The sequence below is a fragment of the Protopterus annectens genome, chromosome 1.part1, assembly GCF_019279795.1.
Source record: "Protopterus annectens isolate FY-2018-M chromosome 1.part1, PAN1.0, whole genome shotgun sequence".
NCBI classification, from domain to species: domain Eukaryota; kingdom Metazoa; phylum Chordata; order Ceratodontiformes; family Protopteridae; genus Protopterus; species Protopterus annectens.
In genome coordinates, this window is record NC_056726.1 from 799,077,489 (window position 1) to 799,101,920 (window position 24,432).

General features: G+C 40.2%; 1 protein-coding gene across 2 annotated transcripts in view; it reads left to right on the forward strand.

Annotated features, from left to right (window-relative positions):
• MYO5B (myosin VB) overlaps positions 1–24,432 on the forward strand; it is a 3,346,216-nt gene that overhangs the window by 2,976,091 nt on the left and 345,693 nt on the right. For both annotated transcript variants that reach the window (XM_044078265.1, XM_044078275.1), the window contains exon 28: positions 12,126–12,350. In XM_044078265.1, the coding sequence (XP_043934200.1) occupies positions 12,126–12,350 (225 nt within the window). The remainder of the gene's footprint in view (positions 1–12,125; positions 12,351–24,432) is intronic.

A 24,432-nucleotide genomic window follows, 5' to 3' on the forward strand; every position in this document is an offset into this window, starting at 1 on the left:
GTCTTATTAAATTTTTGAAATCAAACTGGTATGTTTGCAGGAGATGTATTTATCTTTGTCAAAATACCAAGTCTTAAGCAAGAGAGTTTAAACAAGCATTAATCAACTCTTGTAATAAGAAATCAAGAGGAGTAACACTAATTTTCCATTCTTCAAATGTTAAGATTGCACAAGTTTATAATGATCTGAATTTAGTAACATTATTAGCTAATATTAATTATACGCATTAGATGATAACACTGAACACACTATATACTCCCTTCAGTGGTTATGATTCATTTTTAATAAACTTAAGCAGTGGGTTGAAATATGTAGGAGGTAAACACATTATTTTAGGTGGTGATATAAATGCTGTGCTGTCTTCATCTCTGAATGCACTGAATGTTGAGAAACTTAATTTCTTAAAGCTCATTCACTAAGAGATGTTTGGAGATGTAAGTATCCTGAGCTGTGAGGGTATACTAATTTAGATTTAAAATATGAAAACGTATGAGTTTAGGCTGTATGTTTTATTTTATACAGCTTTCTTTTTTATATTATTATTGATAATATGAAACCATCTCTACTCTGTTTCTCTGATCATGTACCAACATTAGTGCAGTTGTAGTTAACACCCATTTTGAAAAAGAGAACTTGTTTTATTAATAAAAAATGTCCGTCTATACAACACAGATATTTTAATGTCCATTAAGTAATTTTGGATCTGTAATATGGAAGCTAATTTGAAATGTTGATTTGTCTAATAAATGGGTTTCTTTACCATCTTTTAAAGATGTAATTTTACATAACCTCACTGTAAAGAAAGTTGACAAAAATCTGCTTAGGCACATTATTAAGACAGTTGACTTTAGTTGAATAACAACTTGAGGTAAATCATGATAAATATTCTAATTTATATTCTCAAGTTGTGATAAAGTAGAAGAAGACACAGAAGAAAGCAGGACTATCAGTATGTAGCAGATCATTTAAGGACAAATACTTTAAAGATCATTTATTTACTAGAGCTGTACCCAATTATAGTTATAACATTATTGCTATTTCCAAAGAGATAACTAATCCTTAAGAAGATATTGAACTTCAAAATTATTACGACAATCTATAAAATACTTAGAGAAATTTGTTCAAGAGATGCAATGATATGTTTTGCAAATCGTTATGGTTTAAAGACATTTTTCATTAGACTCATAAATGTATATAGAGCTAATTGAGAAATGATTTACTTCATTTCCAGATAATAAAGCTCCTGACTTACATTCCTTTCTCATCAAGTATTGTAAACAATTTTCTGCACCTTTTCCTCATTATATCTGTAACTTATTCAAATATGTAATGACTTCAGCTCATAATATAGATAATTTATTTTTTGTGGCCAAATTTATTTTAATTAAGGGAATAGAAAAGGGTGGTTATAACCCAACTAATTACAGACCAGTAGCTATATTCAACACATACTACAAAATGTTGACTAAATACTTAAGTCACATACTTTTAAGTTTTCATTTTTTAAACCAAAACTATTTTTTTTTTTCATTTTCAGTAAGAGAATGAATACTTCAATTCACTTTGTCCAAGCTATTCTCCTGTATTAGAATAATTACAAGAACATCTCTGCAGTGTCTGATATAGCACTATTCTCACTGGATGCTGAAAAAGCTTTTGAAACAGTTAGTTGTCAATCCCTATTTTATTTTATTTTTTTAGAAACTTCAAGAATTCTTTATTCAGTTCTAAACCTCAAAAAGTCTGGTTTTCAAATACATTTTATATTTGTGTTAATGGATTAGATTTAGAAATATTAGTTCAAACTACAGGAATTCATCATGGATGCCTCTTTAACATTGATACCCTGCCAAATTGTATAGAAATAAACAGATAGTCACCCATTGAAAACTGAGATGGTTAATATTAAGCTTTTAGCCTGTGGAGATGACATAATTATGTTAATTATGTCATGTAATTAATGCTGAAAACTCATTCAGCAGGCATTTTATGTACTTGAGAAAACAAAATCTACCACTGGTTATAATATAAACAAAGAAAAGTAAAAACAAAATCCAGTCTTTTATTCTGTAGATTCTTGTGATGGACAAATTATCCAGATCCGGATACTTTCATACAGCTTCAGATAAATTATTAAATATAGTATCTTGAGCATTACTCTTTACAATACGGAATTATTAATAGTATCCATCACATTAGGTTATCTACTTGGTTGGATTTTTTCCACAAAATGGTATCCAGGCAATGCTCACCTATATTCCATGTAAATAATTTTTAAGAAAGATACATTTTGTTATAATAATTTAAAATTCCCATAGGATATTCTGTCTTTAGTTTCCTGGTTCCAAACTACAAAAATAGAATTTTAGCAAAAAGAAAAGTTAAAAAATATTGTACTGTGAATTACATTTTTGAATATGCAAAGGCTTAAAATGAGATTTTAAGCAGAGATGATCTTTGGAGAAGTCCAGCCTGAAGAAGAATACAATATTTGAAAGCAGTCTTTATCAGTGAAATACAGCATCAGACTTATATAATAGGAGAAAGGCTAAGGCTAGATTGCTAAATTTGCTTTGCAGTTAAGACTGAAATTATTAAAAAAAGATGCTAGCAAACTGGAATTGGGAGATGCCTATCCCAGTTGTTTGGGCACAAACAGCAGCTCTCTGGAAAAGGTTCTTCAAATTAACCTCCTCTTTAAGGAATAAATCAGTTTAATGAAATATATATATATATTTTTTTTTTAACACCTGAAAATATTGTTTGGTCAAGGAGCTGCAAGAAGTGCTGTCAGACTGTGATAATGAGTTCTTAGCTCCATTGTATGGTGATACCATCCTTTCATTTATCTGTGTGGCAGAAAACATCCTGTTTTCAACCAACTGTCTTAGCTTAAACTTTTTACACATATGATAATTGAATATTATGCAGGTTATAGAACATGTCTTTCAAGCCTGCCAAGCTGCACTTTACTTTGAGTATTGTTACTAAAAAGATTAACATTGTGTGTATGGAATTGACGTTTGTATTTGACTCACAGTTTTCTTTTTCATTTATGATATTTGTTTAATCAGAGTATGACTATGGAAATATTGATTAGAGACTAATGCAGCTGTACATATATTTGCCTTCATAGAGAGGGGATTGTAGGATATTGTAAATGTTTCCTCTGAAATGGATGACATATTCATAAAGTAAAATCAAATAAAAATAAACCAAAAAAGTACAGAAAAAACATAACAAACCAACTGCTGCTATCGTTTTCAGAAGGTAGATAAAATGTTAAGTAATAGTACATGCCTCTTTGTCCTGCTTTGTATTCTTTCCTTTGTTTACATTTCCAGTACAGGATGCATTCCTGATGTATATATTTGAGCTAGATGGATGAGGTGAATTGTGCTGATGTGTTGGTGATGAAATACCCACAACAATGTTGTTATCTTCAAAGTGGAGTAAACAGCCGTAACACAGACTGTTAGGGACAGGAAAAAAAAAACAAAAACAAAAAGTCTACCTGCTATAAAGTCTTTCTGCTCCATCCTTCACTGGGTCCTGTACTCTAATAATGAGGGTAATGCTACTCAACGCCAGAAGTCTAAACCTCAAAATGCATGCACTCGAGGCACTCCTCAGTATGGAGAACATCGATATCTGTGCAGTAACACAAACTTGGTTTAAGGCTCCAGAGAGTACCCCAGCACTACCAGGCTATAACTCATACCATACTTTTCGGCCACAGAACCCGGACCGAAACACAAAAGGTGGGGGTGTATCCATATTCGTCAAGGATACCCACACCTCCAGGTTAGTGGCACAGCACAATGCCTCAGAGATAATCCATGTCAACTAACAACGGGCAAAACTGCAATTCAAATTGTAGCTTGCTACAGATCACCCATCATGACCCAGGACCCCATTCCTTGTTTCTGGAGATACTAGAAAATATGAAGGTCCTACCAAATGTCCTAATATTGAGTGATTTCAGTTACCCAAACATTAACTGGGAGAACTACTCAAGTGCTAACTCCCTTGCACAATGCTTCCTAGAATTTATAAACTCGAATGCCCTGGATCAGCTGGTCCACACCCCCACCAGAGGTGACAACATATTGGACCTGGTCATCACCAACATGGGCGACCCGTGTTCTACACTGGAGGTCAAACTCTCGCTGGTTAGATCAGACCATAAACTAATCACTCTGGATATCCACATTCCGCCCCCACCCCCAATCAAGGAAACCACCATGAAAAACTTTTCAAAAGCAAACTTCACATTACTTAAGACCGAGGTGGAAAGGTTCACAACCCCCATGCTAAAGGACAACGCTGTCCAAGCTGCTGAATCCCTTACAAAGGCACTCTATGAGCACCTGCAAGAATGCATGGATCGTGCTATCCCAAGCAAAACCAAGACTCACTCCTCCAAGAAAAGGAAACCAGTCTGGTGGTCCCCTGCCATAAACAAGCTATACAATAGAAGGAGGAAACCAATGCAGAAAAGAGTAAAATCCCAAGAAGGAAAGACATCCCTGATTAGTATCAGCAAGAAACTATGATCCCTCATAAAATCATCCAAGGTTAGCTTCGAAAGAAAAATTGCCATGGACTCCAAAGATAACCACAAAGCGTTCTTTAGCTATGTCAAGAACCTAAGTGGAAACTCTCAGATCTGCTCTGAGTTAGTGCAGAATGGCACAAAATACACTGAACCAACTGATATTGCCAACATTCTGGCAAACAGGTTTAGTGCAAACCTCACCCCCCTATCACCCCCTAAAGGGCCCATAACCATACCAGAAGAATGTAGTGCCCTGGCAATCACTGACACACAGGTTAAAACAGCCCTATCAAAAGCCAAAAATACAGCTTCAGTGGGACCAGACGGTGTCCCAGGCTGTATCTTACACAAGCTCCAAAATGAACTAACCCCTCACCTAAACACACTGTTCAAACTCAGCCTCTCTGCAGGCTATGTACCCATAGAGTGGCGCACAGCAACAGTTATCCCGCTCCACAAAGGTGGAGCCACAATGGACCCCGGGAACTATTGCCCTATAAGCCTGACTAGCCTGGTCTTCAAGGCTATGGAGTGCATCATCATGGAATTCATTAACAGAGACATTGGGAACCTTCAAACATTGGACCCTACCCAGTTTGGCTTTGTAAAGGGCTTATCATGCCTCCTAAACCTGGTGGACTTCTTTGAGACAGTTACCAAGGGTTTAGACAAGGGAAAGGAGGTCCACACAGCCTACCTAGATTTTGCAAAGGCTTTAGACACCATTCCCCATTCTGGTATTATAGGCAAGCTCACCAACTTGAACATAAACCCCTACGTCACAAAATGGGTTGCCAATTGGCTCACGGATAGAACACACACAGTGAGAGTTGCAGGCTCTAGGTTCTACTCTAAACCAGTTACAAATGGCTTCCCACAGGACTCAGTCCTGGGACCCCTCCTGTTCGGTTTGTACTTCTCAGAGGTACAGGCAAGCACAGGAGGACTATGGCTGACCAAGTTAGCAGACGACAGCAAACTGGGGCCATAATTGACTCTCCAGCTGATACAGACATCCTCCAGAAGGGTCTCACTGAGACGGATACCTGGTGTCAAAATCATGGCCTCAAGCTAAATGCCAAAAAGTGCATAGTCATCCCCTTTGGAAAAAACAAAGTACTCGCAAACTACCACATACGTGGTAGTCCCCTAAATACAGAAAGTGTAATAAGAGATCTGGGGACCCAAGTAGATAGTAACTCTCCTTTGATAATCATATTGCCAAGGTGGTTAGAAAATCCTTCTATGTGGCCCACCTAATCACAAAAGGGTTTGCATCTAGAACAAAAGAGGTTATTGTGCCCCTCTACTCATCACTCATCAGACCCATCATAGAGTACAACGTCCCATTTGGGATGTACCTTACAAGACACCTGCAACAACTGGAAAGACCACAGAAGTACTTCACCAAGAGGATTACTGGCCTCAAACATATGCCCTATGCAGCCCGACTGAAGAAACTCCAGCTGTACTCGGTTGCATACCGCTTACTCAGAGGTGATCTCTGCCTGACATACAAGGCCATGTCCAACCCAGAATTGATGGACATACTCCACCTAAAAAAAAACAAATCCCCAAGAGCCACACGCTCTAGGGATCTAAACCTTACCACAATGATAAATAGGACATGCTGGAGGGATAGATTCCTGTCCCAGAGACTCCCCATGCTTTGGAACAGGATTCCAGTCTACATTAGGCAGAGCCCCTCATTAACATTCTTCAAGAGAAACCTTGATGAGTTGATGGGAAACAGAAAATTTACCCCAGGGATCACTGCAGTAGCTCTGCTGGACAGAGGCACAGGGAACTAATGGCTGTGCTGGACCGAGGCACAGGGAACTAATCTAAGGGGGAGTGAAAGCCAACACATTCTGGCTAGGCTTATAGATACCCTCAGGCAGATAGCCTAGTACTTACCTATGAACCTAAGTACAGGACTGTGGAGAGTGTTAGAGTGGCTATTGATAACTGGGTCCAGCTAATGAAGACCATTGTTTACAGTCCCATAATGGGATTGTGCACACTGTGGCTTGTTCAAGGCCCAGATAATAGCATGATTTATAAATACTGAAGCATGCTTTTATGTCTGCTGATAAAAATCATTAAGCAAAGTCCCTTTTAGGACTTATGCATAATATTCCTGATATTAGAAAATGTTTATTGTCCATCTTATATTTATTTCCCAAACCTACAAGTTCTGGAACTTCTTTGTGTAAGGCCACCTTCACTAACTGATCTGTATCTGTATAACTCAAATTATTAACCTTAAAATTAACTTAAATGCCTTCTTCTGGATAACCGTTCACTAACAGCCAGCATTCTCCTCTTCTTGTAGTCCTATGCTAGCTAACATTTTCTATCCTCGGAATAATTAGGCATTCATCTGGTCTTCTGGCTACTCTTATTTGTTAAAAATGCTTTTCTGACAGCCTGAAATTTACTTAAGAAACTATTAGTGAAAGTTAAAGAGATATCATTAATAAGTAGATAAAGCTATAATCTGTTGTGTTCCACTGTCTTTAAACAGTTATAATAAACAATGTGAATAATGTTTAATTTTTATAATGCAGTTATATTTTGCTGGGGTCCCATCTATGTAGAGCCTGCATGTCTTCCCTGTGTTCGAGTAGGTTTCCTCCAACATTTCAAAGACATGCAGTAGTGGATTGGACACTCTGAATTGTCCATAGGTATGAGTGTGTGTGCAAGTGTGTGGTATAGAAGAACAGCCATGGCAGGGCTAGCCACCTGGTAGTGTAAACCTTGTACACCGTGGGTCTAGTTTATTATCACTGTTGAAACAGCACCCTGACCCCATGTACAAAAAAGGGGAAAAAAGAGGTTGTGGATGGATGGATATGAGTTATGAGAAACAGAAAAAATAAGTTTTATTTATTTTGTTTTATTTGCATATGTTTTATTTTTTTATATGTTGTATTCCTGCTACCTGTGACTGTCCTGTGACCATTTGGCCTGTTCATTCCCTCTGAAGAGCAGGAGCTGATCTGCCCATTCTTTCCTCAATGGGGTGAGAACTAGCTAATGGTGGCCATCCTCCATGCAGCTGTCATGTTGTTTTTGCAGTGCCCTGCCTCTGATCCTTGCAGCAGTTAAAGGATTTAACTCACAGTACTGTAGCCTTACAAGTAAGTTATAGCAGTTATTTGACTGTAGCTACAGCATGCACTGGTGGATGAACACACACTGACACACTGCCATCTTGGTCTAGTTACTTTTGGCATGCCAGCATAGTACTGGTAGTACACTCAAACTCCACTGTGTAATAGTACAACAATAGGCCTGTCTTCCTTCCCAAGGATTGGCAAGCCAGCGGTGGTTGCTTGCTTCCATTCTGTCTCCCTGTGTGATTCCTCAGACAGCCAAGCAACTAATCAGATGTTAGTCATCTGGGTTAAGGCCCTGTAAGCCAAACACCAGGCTGTAGGTTACAACTTTGACTAAAGTCAGAGGCCATATTTTTGATGGTCATTTAGTCTTACTGTAGGAATATTTATGGCACATACTTTTGGATGAAGACAGAATCAGACATATTTACTTATTTTGTAGGGTGATTTATGACCCGAGACAGATACCTGGTGTCAGAGCCATGGCCTCAAGCTCAATGCCAAAAAGTGCAGTGTCATCCCCTTTGGTAAAAACTCTGTAACCATGAACTACCACATAGGCAGCAATCTACTTAACACCGAATGCGTGATAAGAGACCTTGGGACCCAGGTGGACAGTAGTCTCTCCTTTGATAGTCACATCGCCACAGTAGTCAGGAAGTCCTTCTACGTGGCACACTTCATCATAAAAGGGTTCTCATCCAGGAAAAAAGAGGTCATCGTTCCCCTCTACTTGACACTCATTAGATCAATTATAGAGTACAACGCCCCTTTTGGAATGTACCTCACAAGACATCTGCAGCAGCTGGAAAGGCCACAGAAGTACCTCACAAAGAGGATTACTGGACTCAAACAAATGCCCTACACTGACCGTCTCAAAAAACTCCAGCTTTACTTACTCCGTAGCATATCGCCTACTCCGAGGTGATCTCTGCCTAACATATAAAGCTGTGTCAAACCCAGAGCTGTTGGACATGCTACACCTAAAGAAATCCCAATCCCTCCGAGCTACACGCTCTAGGGACCTAAACCTTGTCACCACAATAAACAGGACATGCTGGAGGGATAGATTCCTATCCCAGAGACTTCCCATACTCTGGAACAGGCTACCCATCATTGTCAAGCAAAGTTCTTCATTGGCACTCTTCAAGAAAAATCTTGATGAGTGAATGGGAAATAGGAAATACACGCCATGGATCACTTCTGTGTCTCTGCTCGACAGTGGCACAGGAAAATAACTTTCTTGGGTGGCGTAAGCCAGGGAACCTTGTTGGCTAGGCTTACGTAGGCCCTTGGGCCAATAGCCTAGTACCTACCTATGAACCTATGAACCATAATGGAAGTATATGAAGGATGGATCTTCATTTCGGAAATGAAGACTGCATTATGTATATATCTCATATTTCAGGAATTCGTCAGGATTCCATCCTTGTCTGACTTTCTTCTCTACTTTTAACCCCTTGCCTATAAATATGCATAACATTGATTTAATCCTGTATGCAGATGATTTAGAATTAGAAACAGATTCAGTTTCATACAAAATAAACTCCATTGTAATCTCTCACTGCACTGCAGCCCTTTCAAAAAAGCTCCTTGCATTCAGTTAGTGATATACTACAAGGCATACCTGACTCCTACTAAAAAGCCGCTTTCTTTCCAGATGCTATTGTTATTTGTAATGCATGAGAATCATTTGATGCAAACTTACCGCATAAATTTTGGGTTTGCAGTTTGAGGAAAAAAACTGTGGAATTTCATTAATCCAAATCCATTTTAGGTAGACTGATTTTTTTTTTAAATAAAATCAAATGCTATAATGTCATTCTTAAAGTTATTCATAATAGTTAATGTTTATATGGCCATAACCACTCACTAAACTAACCTTAATGAAATATATGTGACAGATTTTTTTCAGCAGGATCACTAAGATTTATTGGCACATGCACTGAACACCTCATTTAAGATGTGTATTTCTGAACTGAAGCGTGCTTTTATCAAATTATGTCTGAGTAAGGTTTTCCTGTGTTTTAGTTTTTCACATTTCTGCCTTCTAGAAATAACCATCATGTCCTGTTGCATGCTATCAACCAGAGGGTTGTTTTGATCTATTTTGAGGATTGCTGCGATCATTATATTTATACTCGGTTCCACAATGTACCTGCTGGTGTTTGCTCCTGTCGGAGGTACAGTGGTGTAATGAGCAGCATTGCTCCCTGACTGATGGCAAATGGTTCTCTGTTTCATTTCTCCACTGGGATGTCTAGTTAGTATGGCGGAGTCTCGTTCGTTATCAGAATTAACCATCAGCTAAGAATGGCCATGCACCACCAACCACATAATCAAGAAACAACTATCAATCTGTCAGTTCTTGCCCAGGCTGGGTGAGGTTTCCCATGTTGAGTCAAATTAAGCCGCCTTTCCATCAATTCTTTTAAGTTTCAGCTTTGCAACCATGCTCCCTCAGAACCCAAAGACATTAGTTTCCTGGAACTCCCCGGCAGGTCATGGGAATAACACCGCCGGATCACTAGTCGGCATTGTTTATGGTTGACTAGTGATGTCTTCTGTGTGGAGTCCAGATGTCTTGTTTGTGTTTGTGTGGGTTATCTCGCAGTAATCCAGTTTCCTCCCACATCTTGGATGATTTATGACTCTAAATTCTTCATAGGAATACATGCAGTGTGTGTGTGTGTGTGTGTGTGTGTGTGTGTGTGTGTGTGTGTGTGTGTGTGTGTGTGTGTGTGTTATGGAAAAAAGGAAAATCTGGCAGTCTATTTATGTTCTCTACTTGTAAATTGCGTGAAAGGTGATGGCTGTTCATAGGTCATTACAGAGTCAGATGCAACTCAACAGCAAGTTGGTGGATTTGTTCATATATTTTTCATATGGTTGTCTAACATTTATGTATAGTATGTTAATTTCATTATTCTGAAAATTAATAAAAAATAAACTCCACAGTGGTGTTCATAAATTTTTTGCATTGGGTATCAAAAAATGAACTATTAATAAAGTCAGATATAAACAAAGGCTGTGCTCTTTAGTATTGCATAACAACTAGTGAAAACAATCCTTTTAACCAAACTGGACTATTTTATGTCACCAGTCTGTATAGCCTCATCCTTTAAATAAACACTGAACTTTACCCAACATATTAAACTTATAAGCAAAAATGCAGTAATTGAAAAATGTGCTACAAATTGTCAAACCTGCTAAGCATGGATTCAAGTTTCTCCATTCTTTAAAACCTTCTCTTACCAAAACAATCAACTTGGGTAACAACAGCCTACATGTTTGAGCAGGTTATTGCTGAACTGGTCCTTTTTTTCCATACACCTAAACTGAATTATCACTTGTGACATAGGAAAATTTATATTCATATAAAAGGAATCACACTATAATTAACATAAGAAACATTTTACTTCACATATATTGCTATATATCATATAACTTAAGCAACATTACATAAATTATTCAGTTCCTGCCTTTTTCTTTAAACAAGGAACATCTGTATTAAACTATCACTTACTACATAGACAATCATACATTTATACAAATGAAAACAAACCACATCAACACAATCCTAGTTTCAAGCATTTTACATCACAAACCATATTGACACATTCCCAATTGCAGACATTATAAATCATTTATAATCTACCTAATCTTTCTCAGTCAAACATTACATAGCAAATTTAAGTCCTGCTGCCTTTTAAACCTCATTCCTTCCCTGTATGTATTGTTCCTACAATTCCCATTTTCCCTGTGTACTTTGCTCCTACCCTTTTCTAAAGATCTTGATTCCAGTTGTTTTGTCTGTGTTACTATAATTGCTATTTCTAGTACAGTTGGTTTAGATTTTGATTTCCATTTTCTAGTAATTGTTTTTTTGGCAGCCACCATTATTAGGCACAGCAAGCCCTTACCATGCCTACGCAGTTCAGATTCTATATCATAGCTCAGAACAATCATCTGTCTCGTCAGACCAGTCTGCCCACCCAGCAACTCTGATGGTGCATCCCACAGGGAATCCTTAAATCTGCCAATTCACCGCATTCCCAGAAAATATGTTCTCATTTACCTCTTTCTTCCCTGTCACACCTCCAACTTTTATTGCTGAATGGGACCTTGTCATAAAATTAATAAATGTATTAATAAGTAAAATTAGTCAATGAAATTTAAAAGAAAAAAATAAAACTAGGTAGATATAATGAATGAGGATATGTCTACAACATTTAAACTGATTGTGTAAATGGTTTATCTGAATTTCTTAGTCCTGGTATTGCCGTGTTTTTTTCTTGTAAAAGAATCGTGATTATTCCATAGGGCGGGTACTTAAGAATAAATGTCTGGTATGTCATTATCAGAAGTACATCAAGTAGTTGATTTTCTAGTAGACCCTCTGATTCAGCTTGTTACGGCCAGGATCCTTTTTGCTATTTCAGAGACAAGAGTTAGAATCAGAGAACAAGAAACTAAAAAACGATCTCAATGAGTTGAGGAAAGCAATCGCAGAACATGCCTACCAAAATGATTCATCTGGTGATACGCAAGACTCCTACAGCCTCCTGCTTAATCAGCTAAAATCAGCCAATGAGGAGCTAGAAGTGCGGAAGGAGGAGGTCCTCAATCTGAGGACACAAATTGTCAATGCAGCAAAGCAGAAGGAGGTACGTAGGGACCAATTATATACCTACCAGTAGATACTGAATAGCATGCTAATATCCTTATCGCTTAGTTATGATCTGTGGACATGGTGATCCTAGAGTAAGTGCACTCAAAAATGAGTTTTGATATTTTTATAGCATGTTGTAAAATTCACATAACAGCAGTGCAGTGCTACAGAATTCTGACATTTCAAATGCTCATTTACACTTGAATTAGTCCGGTTATAATCAAATGTTGGATTCTGGAGCTGGATTTGTTATCTGATTTCTATTATATTAACAGTCAAACTGGAATCCGGTTGTTATGACTTCATTAAAGTTTGTGAAGGCTGATCTCTTGTGGAATCTTGTTTATCTGACTGCAGTAGTTAAAGGTTGTGCAGCCATGATATGCACTATATTATTCTGTGTCGGTTTCAATTCTGCTCATGCTTATTCACTCCTGCTGTTTTAAGTCTAATATTCTGGCTGCAGTAACTCTAAAAGATATATAAAGATCTGTCTTGTGTACTTAGCTGTCATTTTGCCAAACTGCAGGTTGCATTTCAGTCCGTAGCTGCCTGCAGCACACAACACTGAAGCTTGGGCACACCTTTTTTTATGGAATCCTTGAGTGAGTCGTAACCCTTCCATCCTGCACTAGAAATCATGTTCTGGTGCTGCAGGATGCAATGTCATTGTCAAAAACAAGTTAGATAGAAGATCTAATGTTCCTGGTAAGGTAGCTATCAGAATCATCAGCGATAATCCAGGTGAAGATTAAAGCTACTTTTGATCTGTAAACTTGCATGTATCATCAAATTTCATCTTGATGATTGTTGCCATGTCCTTTATAAGTTTCGTAGTATATAACAAAGCCATTATGATAATACTTTATGTCAGGTGGCATACATAACAATTCAGTGTGTATTAACATTTGCCACACACACCAGTCTGCATGGGAATATTCTTAGAAGATGTCTTGTGTCCAGACACTTACTTGGGTAGAAAAGGCAACCTTTATATGGACTAGCTATGTAAGTGTTATTTTCTGAATTTTAGAGCTTTAGTGCTGAACATTTTGTTCCTATTCTTTGTCAAGTTGCACACGCAGAAAAAAATATGATTGTCTAGGCTATTCTAGCAGTTATAAAAAGTATACAACCATTTTGCTTTCTCACTGGTATCATCTTTTGACAGAATAGTGGGCAACTATCCTGCAAACATATGAATCAGAACTATTTCAGATCATAGGAAATAAAAGACCTTGTGCAACCTGTCAGTGCTCACTCTCATTTTGTACCTTCCTTGTCAAGAAGTGCAAAACCAGGTCAATCTCAGAGTAAATGTGTGGGTGCCTGTCCAGTTAACCAGGTTCCATTTGAAGAGTGCTAGGATGCCACTTTGTTTAACTTGCAGGGAAAGTCTGTTCCAGAGCTGGGGTAGCTGTTGGGTAATAACTTTGTCTCTTCAGCATGTTTTATTTATGTTCTGGTGGAGATTTAACTCTCTAGTTCTGGATGTAGTGGAGCTGTAGGACTTGTGCAGATGCAGGAGATCAAGGAAGACATAGTCCCTAATGATGCAGAACACAAGATGTAGATGATCCTACAAGAACATATAAGAAATTGAATAAAAGAATCACTTCAAGCCTCTACTGGTAGCTCACAGACTGTAGGCCAGCAGTCTTCCTGATTAGGGACACCTGAGGTGTTTCCAGATGCTTAATGTGTCTATAAAGGTACATCACAAAGTGGGCATTGTACTCATTAATTTGTCTAATTAGGGCAAATTACAAAGGGAGGATAACTTCCTTTGATCTGGAGGATATGAGTTTTGATATTAGTGTTAGTAAAAGAAGGGTTTTTCTAATTACAGTTACTGACCCGAGTTTCAAGATGCCTGACTACATAATCATTTTGGAGTGGGGTACTGGACATAATGTAGCTAGAGGGAGCTGTTTGTGACAATAGTACACTTTTTCTCATTTAAATTGAGTAATTTTTCTGTGTATCACTTGCTTATTATGGTTAGTTCCTTCTATAATGAATGGTTATCAAAAGAAAATTTGACAATAATGTCCAGTTTGCAGTCATCTGCAAGCTTAGTTAACCAAAGATCCTGATTCCTCGTCTGGAGACTGGAGTAGTAGACACAAAAAATGAGTGATCCCAGTACTGAGCCCTGGAGCATACCACTAGGTACCTTCACACTTTCTAAACAGATGCCTGCCACCTTAACTGTGTGGGTTCTATCTTTCATCCAGTTGGATATCCACCTCACCACATACATCAGAATAACTGCTGTCTTCTACCTGTGAGTCTTCTCAGAGAAGTTAGCTAAACTGTGTAGGCAGGATCTGATTTTGATAAAATCAAAGTGATGATGATCTAGCCTGACAAGGTTTCTGATACTGTGGTTTATGAGGTCAGATATGATGTGTCCCATGGCTTTACAAATCAGACTGGTCAGGCTAATGAGTATATAATTTTCTGTGTCAGTGGTAGGGTCTCCCTTGTATAAAATCAAGAAGCATCACTAATGCAGTTTGCAAGATTTTGGGATCAAATCCTGTAAATAAGCTTAGGTTAAACATCTTAAGGAGGGCTCCACAAGGACATGTGTAGCTCTGTGTATTAAGCACCGAGGTAAATTATCAGGCCTCACAGAAGTCGCGTTTTTGCTCTTAGATCATACCTTCAGTTTATGCTCCTCTTTGGTATTAGGAGGTTTAACAGATTCAGGAATGTGTGGAATTAAGGTAGTTGTTCCAGGGGTAAAATTTGCACTAAATTTGTCTGCTAGTATATTTGCTGTGTATACTAGTTCTGAGAGAGTGGTGCTGTTTGAATAAGTTCAGAACACTGTTGGGTGTTTTCTTAGTTTCATAATGTAGGTAAAGAAACATTACTTATATTTTACAAAGGTGTTATGTAAAGTGAGGCGCACTACCATTGGCTTTACACTTTACAGAAACATAAAGCATACAAAGCAACTGGGCCCAGTGGCCTTTTACTCCTTGCAATTGCTCACCCTCAGATCTTACTTCCTTTTTCAAGGAGCAACAGGCCAGTCATGCAGGGATTAATATGTTGATATCCATCCAGTTGTCTGGCTCATTTTTAAAGGAAAAAGCATGACACACTGCTTAAATTGGAGTGGAAGTTGTTTTTTTTTTTTTTTAAGGGAAGGCGTAGCATTGAATTACAAATCTGTCTCTCCACTGTATTTTGTTTATTTGCTGAAGAAGGTTTAGATCCATAGTTCTAGTGTTGGTGGCACTGGATCCCTAATGCCTAAGGGCCCAACAGGCAAGGCACAGATCATCCCTAAGCAGTCTGTAGACACTGATTAAAGGGACAGTGCTTCTAACATCTCCTGATAGCTCTTGTCTTTTATGCCTCTGATTGTTTTAGTCAGGAACCTCTGGGATCTTTCTAGTTTTTTGATATGCCTTGTAAGATACATCCCAAAAGTGGCATTGTATTCAAAAATAGATCTGATCAATATGGAATATAGAGAGGTAGGAACTTCCTTGGATCTATATGAAATACCTCTTGAAATCAGCTGCACCAGGTAAAAGGATTTCCTAACCACTGTTGCAATGTGATGGTCAAAGGAAAGATAATTATCTACCAATGTTCCAAGGTCTTTCACCACACTTTCATTTTGAAGTGGGGTGTTTATACCATAAGATGAATGAATGGATTATTTTCCAAATTCAATGATATTACACTTTTTGGCATTTTAGTTTTAACCCATTTTTGAGCACCAGTCGTTGACATGTGTAAGTTAAATTTGGAGCTCCTGCATGTCAGAGGTTGACTTGAGGATGACACCAAGTTTGCAGTCATCCACAAACTTGGTTAGCCAGAGAATGGTATTTCTAATTTAGGGATTTGTGAAATAAATGCCAAATAGTAGGGGTCCCAGCACGGAGTTCTAAGATTCACCACTGGTGACATTCATGAACCTGCCACCCTCATTGCATGGTTTCTATCCCTCAACCAGTTTGCTATCTGTCTAACTATATAGAGGCAAATTTGTATGGTATACTATCAAAAGCCTTATCCACATCAAGAAATGCACTGTGGGCAACATGTGCACTGTCCACAGCTTGTGTTACTCTCCCAAAGAAGGATAATATAGTCTGCTATTGGCTTTATATTATAGTGGGCCTGTGCAGATAGGAGTGATGACCAGACCTAACCAGCATGCTATTGTCTGAGACATTTCCTTTCACAGTAATACCTGATACTTGCTTGGATGTCTTTGTCATCTTTTTGAACATTGTGTTGCAGATTTTGACATTATGGCCAGTGTGTTCACTATAATCGTAAATGTCATATAACATGCTCTGTAAGTACTATTGCTGAAATATTCAAGCCTTTTGCCTAAAGAGTAAGAACTCATTTTTTGTAGTTTTTGAGTTTTTGTGATCTCTTCTCCATTGCAGTTGATGAGTTGTGAGTTTACAACAAAAAGGCACAATGTGCACGTCAGATTTCTTACATGTTTCAGTTTCTCCCAGACAGTGCATAAAAGTTTTATTAAAATACCAGAAATGAAATGGGATTGCTGCTGTTCTGAAGAGTGAATTACAAAGTTAATATTTCAGAACAGTCTGAGATACAGTTCCCAAAATGTTATACATTCTGCAAAGGTGACTAGCCTTTTCATCCTCACTCTTCTCACATACTATGTTCTTTGAGAGTAAGTTTCATGATGTTCTTCGTGTTTCACTGTTCTAGTCATCAAATTTGGGTTATCCCTGTCAGGGAAGCCCTTGGCCACCCTGAAAACCAGAGGCTTAGTATTTCTGCATCGGTTGCTGTCTCTTCAGGACTGATGTCAGGTCATCAGTAGTATAAAGTAAGGCAGCCAACCCCATTGCATCAGTCTTTTTTGCTATGGAGCCCGAAGCAGTTCGCATGAGTGCTGGTCGGCCGCTACCTGAGTTTTGTCTTCCGAATTGAAGCTGAGTCTTCTAAAGCTAAGTACCCAATTGGGGATCCTTTTTTCTTGCACTAAACGATGTCAGAAAAAGTTAACAATTGTCTCACCTATGGAAAGCAAATACCACACCGAGACTTTCATTCTTTCTGCGTCACTTGCTTAGGCCCAGACCACGACATCCCCCACTGTCATTTTTGTGCTTTGTTCAGTGCCAGAACTATACATCATCGGGCCCTTATTGTAGCTAGATATTTTTGCTTACAGTCCTCAAATTCCAATATGGCTTTGGTAAGCCATCTGACAGCAGATCTTCCAAAAAATGTAAAGATAAAGACAGAGACAGACCACACAGGTCCAAACCTACTGACACCGCTTCCGTTAAGCTAGTTGTCAGTTTATGAGGTCAGATATGATGTGTCCCATGGCTTTACAAATCAGACTGGTCATACTAATGAGTATATAGTTTTCTGTGTCAGTGGTAGGGTCTCCCTTGTATAAAATCAAGAAGCACCACTAATGCAGTTTGCAAGATTTTGGGATCAAATCCTGTATATAAGCTTAGGTTAAACATCTTAAGGAGGGGCTCCACAAGGACATGTGTAGCCCTGTGTATTAAGCACTCAGGTAAATTATCAGGCCTCACAGAAGTCGCATTTTTGCTCTTAGATCATACCTTCAGTTTATGCTCCTCTGTGGTATTAGAAGGTTTAACAGATTCAGGAATGTGTGGAATTAAGGTAGTTGTTCCAGGGGTAAAATTTGCACTAAATTTGTCTGCTAGTATATTTGCTGTGTATACTCGGTGTGAGAGAGTGGTGCTGTTTGAATAAGTTCAGAACACTGTTGGGTGTTGTCTTAGTTTCATAATGTAGGTAAAGAAACATTACTTATATTTTATTAATGATATGTAAAATTGGTGCATGTGATCCTTGAAGCCGTTGGCCTTGTCATCATTATACATAGAAAATACAAAGGTGCTTTGTTCAATGCCAGAACTATACATCATTGGGCCCTTATTGTAGCTGGATATTTTCGCTTACAGTCCTCGAATTCTAATATGGCTTTGGTAAGCCATCCAACAGCAGATCTTTCAAAAAAATGTAAAGATAAAGACAGAGACAGACCACACAGGTTCAAACCTACTGACACAGCTTCCGTTAAGCTAGTCTTCAGTTCTCCGGTCCACAGTGAGGTGCTTTTGCAGCCCCTGATGCCCACTTCTGTGGATTCACAGGCCACTACCGAGACCCTTTCGGAGTCCAGTATGCCGCAAAACTTTGACTAAGGATACTGTGGTGGTCTCTCCCTTGGATGGGTCCGCAGCCGCTGAGTAGGCACCAGCGTCCGAGGAAGTACTTCGCACTACGGATTCTTGACACAAACCGATGACTTCTTTCACATCTACCGTTCTTTCAAAAACTGCCGAGTTTCTAAGGCCCAGGGTATGAACCACACCCAAGAAACTGACGACCCAATCTCAGGCACCTGCTTCCTTGCCTCAGTCTCAAATGCTTAACATGGCATAAGACCTTATCATGCTGATTAGGGGAAGCCAAACTACCCCTTCCAAAATAAAAAGAGAGCTGTCCCCAGTAGTTTTGTCTGAACAGGAGTCGGATGACTCTAATGCATCTGAGTATGAAGACATGTAACCCCTCTCTGGTTATGAGGATTCTGATGCAGAGGACTCCATTCCTTCAGCCTCTCCCCCTGAGGACTTTTCCTTTGGGGAACCCTTCATACCTTAAGGGAGCATTTCCAATGGGAATGTCAGGACTACCCTCAGTCTAAAAAGGGACTCAGGAAATTGTTAGATCTTCCACAGCACAGACCCCTGGCCATTCCCCACAGTCCTGGATGTTGTGGAGGATGTTTTCCTGGAATCCAGTTTGACTCCTGACACCCACCCTTCTGCACCCAGAAAACCAGACAGGTATTAGAGTCCCTGACTCACACAAATTTCTTTTTAAAAATCCTACTGCTGACCCTGAGGTAATTTCTCAAGGGCCTAAAGGAATTAAAGCAACCTCTGCTACGAATCCCACCCCCTCAGATAGGGATTCCTGAGCACTAGACAGATGGGGTAAAAAACTATAAACCTCTACTACTCTTGCTATCGGAGCACTAAATTGCCAGTTCTGTATGCTAAAATTTCAGCAACATACCCTGGAACTCCTCAAACAAAAAGTGTCTTCCTTTCCTGCTTGTGCAGAATCTAAACAGTTACAAGAGTTAATGCATTCTGCAAGTCAAGTAACTAAACGCACCCTGCACTGTGGTTTTGATGCCCCAGAAGCTTCTTTCAGGGCAGCAGTCACCAGTTTAGTCATTAGAAGACAAGCATGGCTTAAGGAACAGCCCTTGCCAGACCATGTTAAATCTAAATTGTTGGATGCACAATTGCACAAAGACAACTTATTTGGCACTAAGGCAGAAGAGGTCTTAAAAAAGATGGAAGAAAAAGCTAAATCTGTGCAGACAGTTAAGGATTTCTTGCAGGTCCAGCCACCCAGGTTCAGCAGGCATTGCCCCTCCAAGCACTGGTCCTTTCCTGCTCCCACCTGGTCAGTTCAGCCCAGACCCCATGGAAGCAGACCCCCAAGGCAGCAGCCACAGGGAATGCAGAGATCTAAACAGTGGACTTCCTCCACTTCAAAAACAGGGAGTTCTATGCCACTCCCACATGGTAAGAACTCACAATGACTCTCCTCCCCCACCCTCTCCCTCTGCCCACCTTCACTTACCCCTAGGCGGAAAACTCTCCTTTCACGCAAGCACCTTGGCCAACATTACCAACGACCGCTGGGTCCTCAACATAGTGTGAAAGGAATACAAATTTTCTTTCCACACCCTTCCAACTCCAAACGAGTTCCCAGATCTACCTCCAAACCAGTGGGAAAAGTCACAAAAGCAAGTCCTTTCCCTGCTCTCTATGAGGGCAATAGAGCACGTTCCTGCAGAACAGAAAGGCCAAGGTTTCTACTCCAGACTTTTTCTGGTATCCAAAAAAGGGGGCACCTGGCACCCCATCCTCAGTCTATCCATTCTAAACACCTTTCTGGTGATACCAAAATTCAAAATGCTCACCCTCCAGCAGCTGCTATCCATGATCTCCAATGATGCTTGGCTAGCCACCCTAGACCTAAAAGAGGCCTACTGCCACATTCCTATCAGGGAATCATGCAGGAAATATCTACGTTTCAGGGCAGGATCTCTGCACTTTCAGTTCTCTGCATTTCCCTTTGGCTTATCTATTGCTCCCAGAGTTTTCACAAAATGTCTGGCTCTGGCCATTGCCTTTTGCAGACAAAGGAATATCCAGATTTACCCATACTTAGTCGACTGCCTAATTCAGGCAGACAGCCAGGAAAAGCTGCTCAAGCACCTGGCCTTTGTAAAGTCCTTATTGACCTCCCTAGGGTGCACAATCAACTGAAAGAAATCCAAACAAGTACCCACCCAAAGAATTATATTCCTGGGAGCAAGCCTGGACACAGCATCCCAGATGGCATTCCATACACCAGAGAAGCAAACGTAACTGACAGCCTACTTCTGTCAACTAGCCAACAGACCTCAGTTATCTGCAAGGAAAATCCTGTAAGCTGTGGGGTTTATAGCATCTTGCATTCTACTCATTCTGTATGCCAGACTGCATATGGGGAAACTTAAATGATACCTAAAAAGCCTTTGGTGTCAAGACCTGGAAACTCTTATACCCATGATCCCTTGCCTCAGAAAAGATTTTCTTTGGTGAGAAGCAGCATGCTCCCACAACAAGGGACTACCTTTCTCACCACCTCCCACCACCCCGACCCTCACTACAGATGCATCAGTCTCTGCCTGGGGTGCACACCTGGACGTCAGGTGCATACAGGGCTAATGGAGCCCACAGCAAATCCATCTGCACATCAACCAAAAAACGATGATAGCTGTCCAGCACACCATGACAGCTTTCCAGCCCCTTCTCTCCCCAGGGGCTCTCCTGATCAAAACAAACAACACCACTGTGATGTGGTATATCAACAAGCAGGGAGGGACTCACTCCTACCCTCTATGCAAGCTGGTCATGATCCTTTGGCACACAGCCTCTGCCATGCAACCCCACCTGTTAGCACAATTCCTGCCAGGTTCTCTAAATTCTCTGGCAGACCACTTAAGCAGAAATCTTCTGGACCCACATGAGTGGCAGCTAGACAAAAGAACCTTCACCCTAATAATTCAGAAATGGGACACCCCGAAGGTCGACCTCTTTGCCTCCCACACCAACCATCAGCTCAGCAAGTTCTGCACCAGGGAGCATCACTACATGGCTTGGAAAGTGGATGCCCTGTCCTTCCCCTGTGTCAATCTGTCTGTCTATGCCTTTCCTCCAGTACCTCTCATCCCCAGGGTACTGCTCAAAATAAGGGAGGAAAAACCAAGGACAATTCTTATTGCTCCAGACTGGCCTCATCAGCACTGGTACCCACTGCTGCACAGCCTGTCCCCACTGCCACCATGGCGTCTTACTCAGACCCCAACCCTCTTGACCCAGAGGGAAGGAGAATTCATCCATCCCCAATGGTAGACCCTCAGTTTGGCAGCTTGGCTTATTCCCTAACCTCCAATCAATCTGCCAACCTCAGTAAATAGGTTCTAGATGTTATACGTGAGGCCAGGCACCCTAGCACTAGAAAGTCCTAAGCTGACAAGTGGAAAAGGTTCTGCACCTGGATTCAGGCTAAAGGAGCCGATACGGCACAGCCCTCCCTCCCTCCCATCTCTGCTATCTGTGCTCATTTCCCCACTGAGCAGCCCCTTTTCTCACACCCTCTGATCAAACAATTCCTAACAGGGGCTAGCAACTTGAGGCCACCCAGAAGAACACCAAACCCAGCTTGGAACCTTAACTTTGTGCTGCAAAAGTTCAACCTACCCCCCTTCGAACCAGCATCTTCAGCTGAATGGAAATTTCTCTCCTGGAAAACAGCTTTCCTTCTGGCCATCACTTTAGCCAGAAGGGTCTCTGAGCTACAAGCACTCATGGCTGTGGAGCCCTTCATCATCTTCCATGCTGACAGGGTTTCCCTCAGGACTAGCCCATCCTTCTTGCCCAAAGTGGTGTCCAGTGTGGCTCTCAACCAATCCATTTATTTACCCACCTTTTTTCGTAACCCACAGAATAAGGGGGAAAGGATCCTGCACTCTCTAGATGTGCACAGACAACTCAGATTCTATCTAGACAGGACTAAATCCTTTAGAAAGTCTGATCAGTTGCTGGTTAGCTTTGCTGCAGTGGCAGAGGGCAAAGCCATCTCCAAACAAACAGTTTCCAAATGGATAGCAAACTGCCTCCATTTCTGCTACAAGCAACATGGAAAGCCTCCCCCTAAGGGGGTCAGGTCTCACTCCACCAGAGCAGTCTCCACTTCTGCAGCTTTCGTCAGTGGAGTCCCCACCAGGGGCATTCTGGTGGCTGCCACCTGGACATCTGTTCACAGTTTTTCCAAGCATTACCACCTGTCTATCTTCGCCAGATCCAGGGCAGGGTTTGCCTCTGCAGTTTTGCAGGGCATCCTAGCTAGCCCCTAGTCTCCTTGACTACCTCTACCCTTTTCCTCGGGTTTGAGAATCAACCCAAATGTGATAACTGCAACAGTGATACATGAAGAATGTAGTACAGTTGTGTACACTTGCCATAAATGTAGATGTTTGAGTGTATTCACTGTTGCAGTCCTGCTTTCCCTCCCTCTTCTTTCTTCTCTCTCCTTACAAGGGACATTTTGGTATTTACTTTCTACTGGTGGGGTTCTTTCACCAAAACCTGGCTCCCACTTGGGGGCTCTTCACAGTTAGGGCAAGAAAAACTGATGTAATGGCACCAGCTGCCTTACTTTATACTACTGACAACCTGACGTTAGACCTGAAGTGTCAGCAACTGACGCAGAAATACTAAGTCTCTGGTATTCAGGCCGGCCGAGGGCTACCCTGGCAGGGATAACCCAAATGTGATGACTGCAACAGTGAATACACTCGAACATCTACATTAATGGTAAGTGTACACAACTGCGCTTTCTGAAATATTCCAAGAACATTTAGAAAAGCATTCACTTAATTTTGAAAAATGAAATACTTAAGTGAGAAGATGCTGAGCTTGAAGTACTGATAAATGCCACCCCTTTTATATTTCAGATAAATACTGCCAGAGCTTCAAACTCATGCGCGCGCACACACACACACACACACACACACACACACACACACACACACACACACACACACACACACACAAACACACAAACACACACACACTCACAGTGAGTAATATGTATAACTGTAGATCTTAAACCTAAGAACTGAAAGCATACACGTTGAACTCTTACAGATATGTGATGGAAATTGTGTTGAACTGCCTGGAAAAAATGGAGTTAACTTGCTCTGCACTGCCTAATTTGAATGACACTAAACCACCCAAGGTCACATTCTGTATTACAGATACAGTATGCTGGTAAGTTTTAGTGGTGCAGATGCAAAACCTGAGTAAACATGACACCTGTCAGCTCTGGTCTCAGTTTTGTTTTCCACTAATTTGTTTAGTTTGGGGAGGGGGTTCTCATACTTTGCCAGAGGCTGAAAAAATATAATTCCAAATAGGAAAGATTTTATATAAATTAAAGCTTTGACAAAAAAATATGGTGCTACAGCGTTTGATACTGAAAGTTGCTGTTTTAACACATTGGCACATAAAGTCATTGGTATGTATGAATTTCCGCATGTTTAACAGTTCAGGTTACAGTACAAGGGTGGGCATAAATAAAACTAAAACTGTCTGTATTTACTGTTCCCTTAATTTCCAGTAAGGCAGAGTAGAAAGGAAATATCACTAATGACATAAAATTAAATGTGCTAATAAGGAAGAGCTGCATCAGCTATTCCTCTGAACATAATGTGCAGTATAGAAGTACAGTACTTTGCAAAAAAAGAGGGTAAGTGATTTAATGAACTGTACAGGGACGGAATTAAAACAGAGGTTCTGCTGTTTGCCTTAATGGAGTAGTATCAGCTTTCTGTGTTTTACCAACAAAGAAACAAACTGCCATTTGTATACTTTATTGCCATGTACCTGCCTCATATTATCTTCAAACAGTTGACAAAGGTAGAGCACATTCTT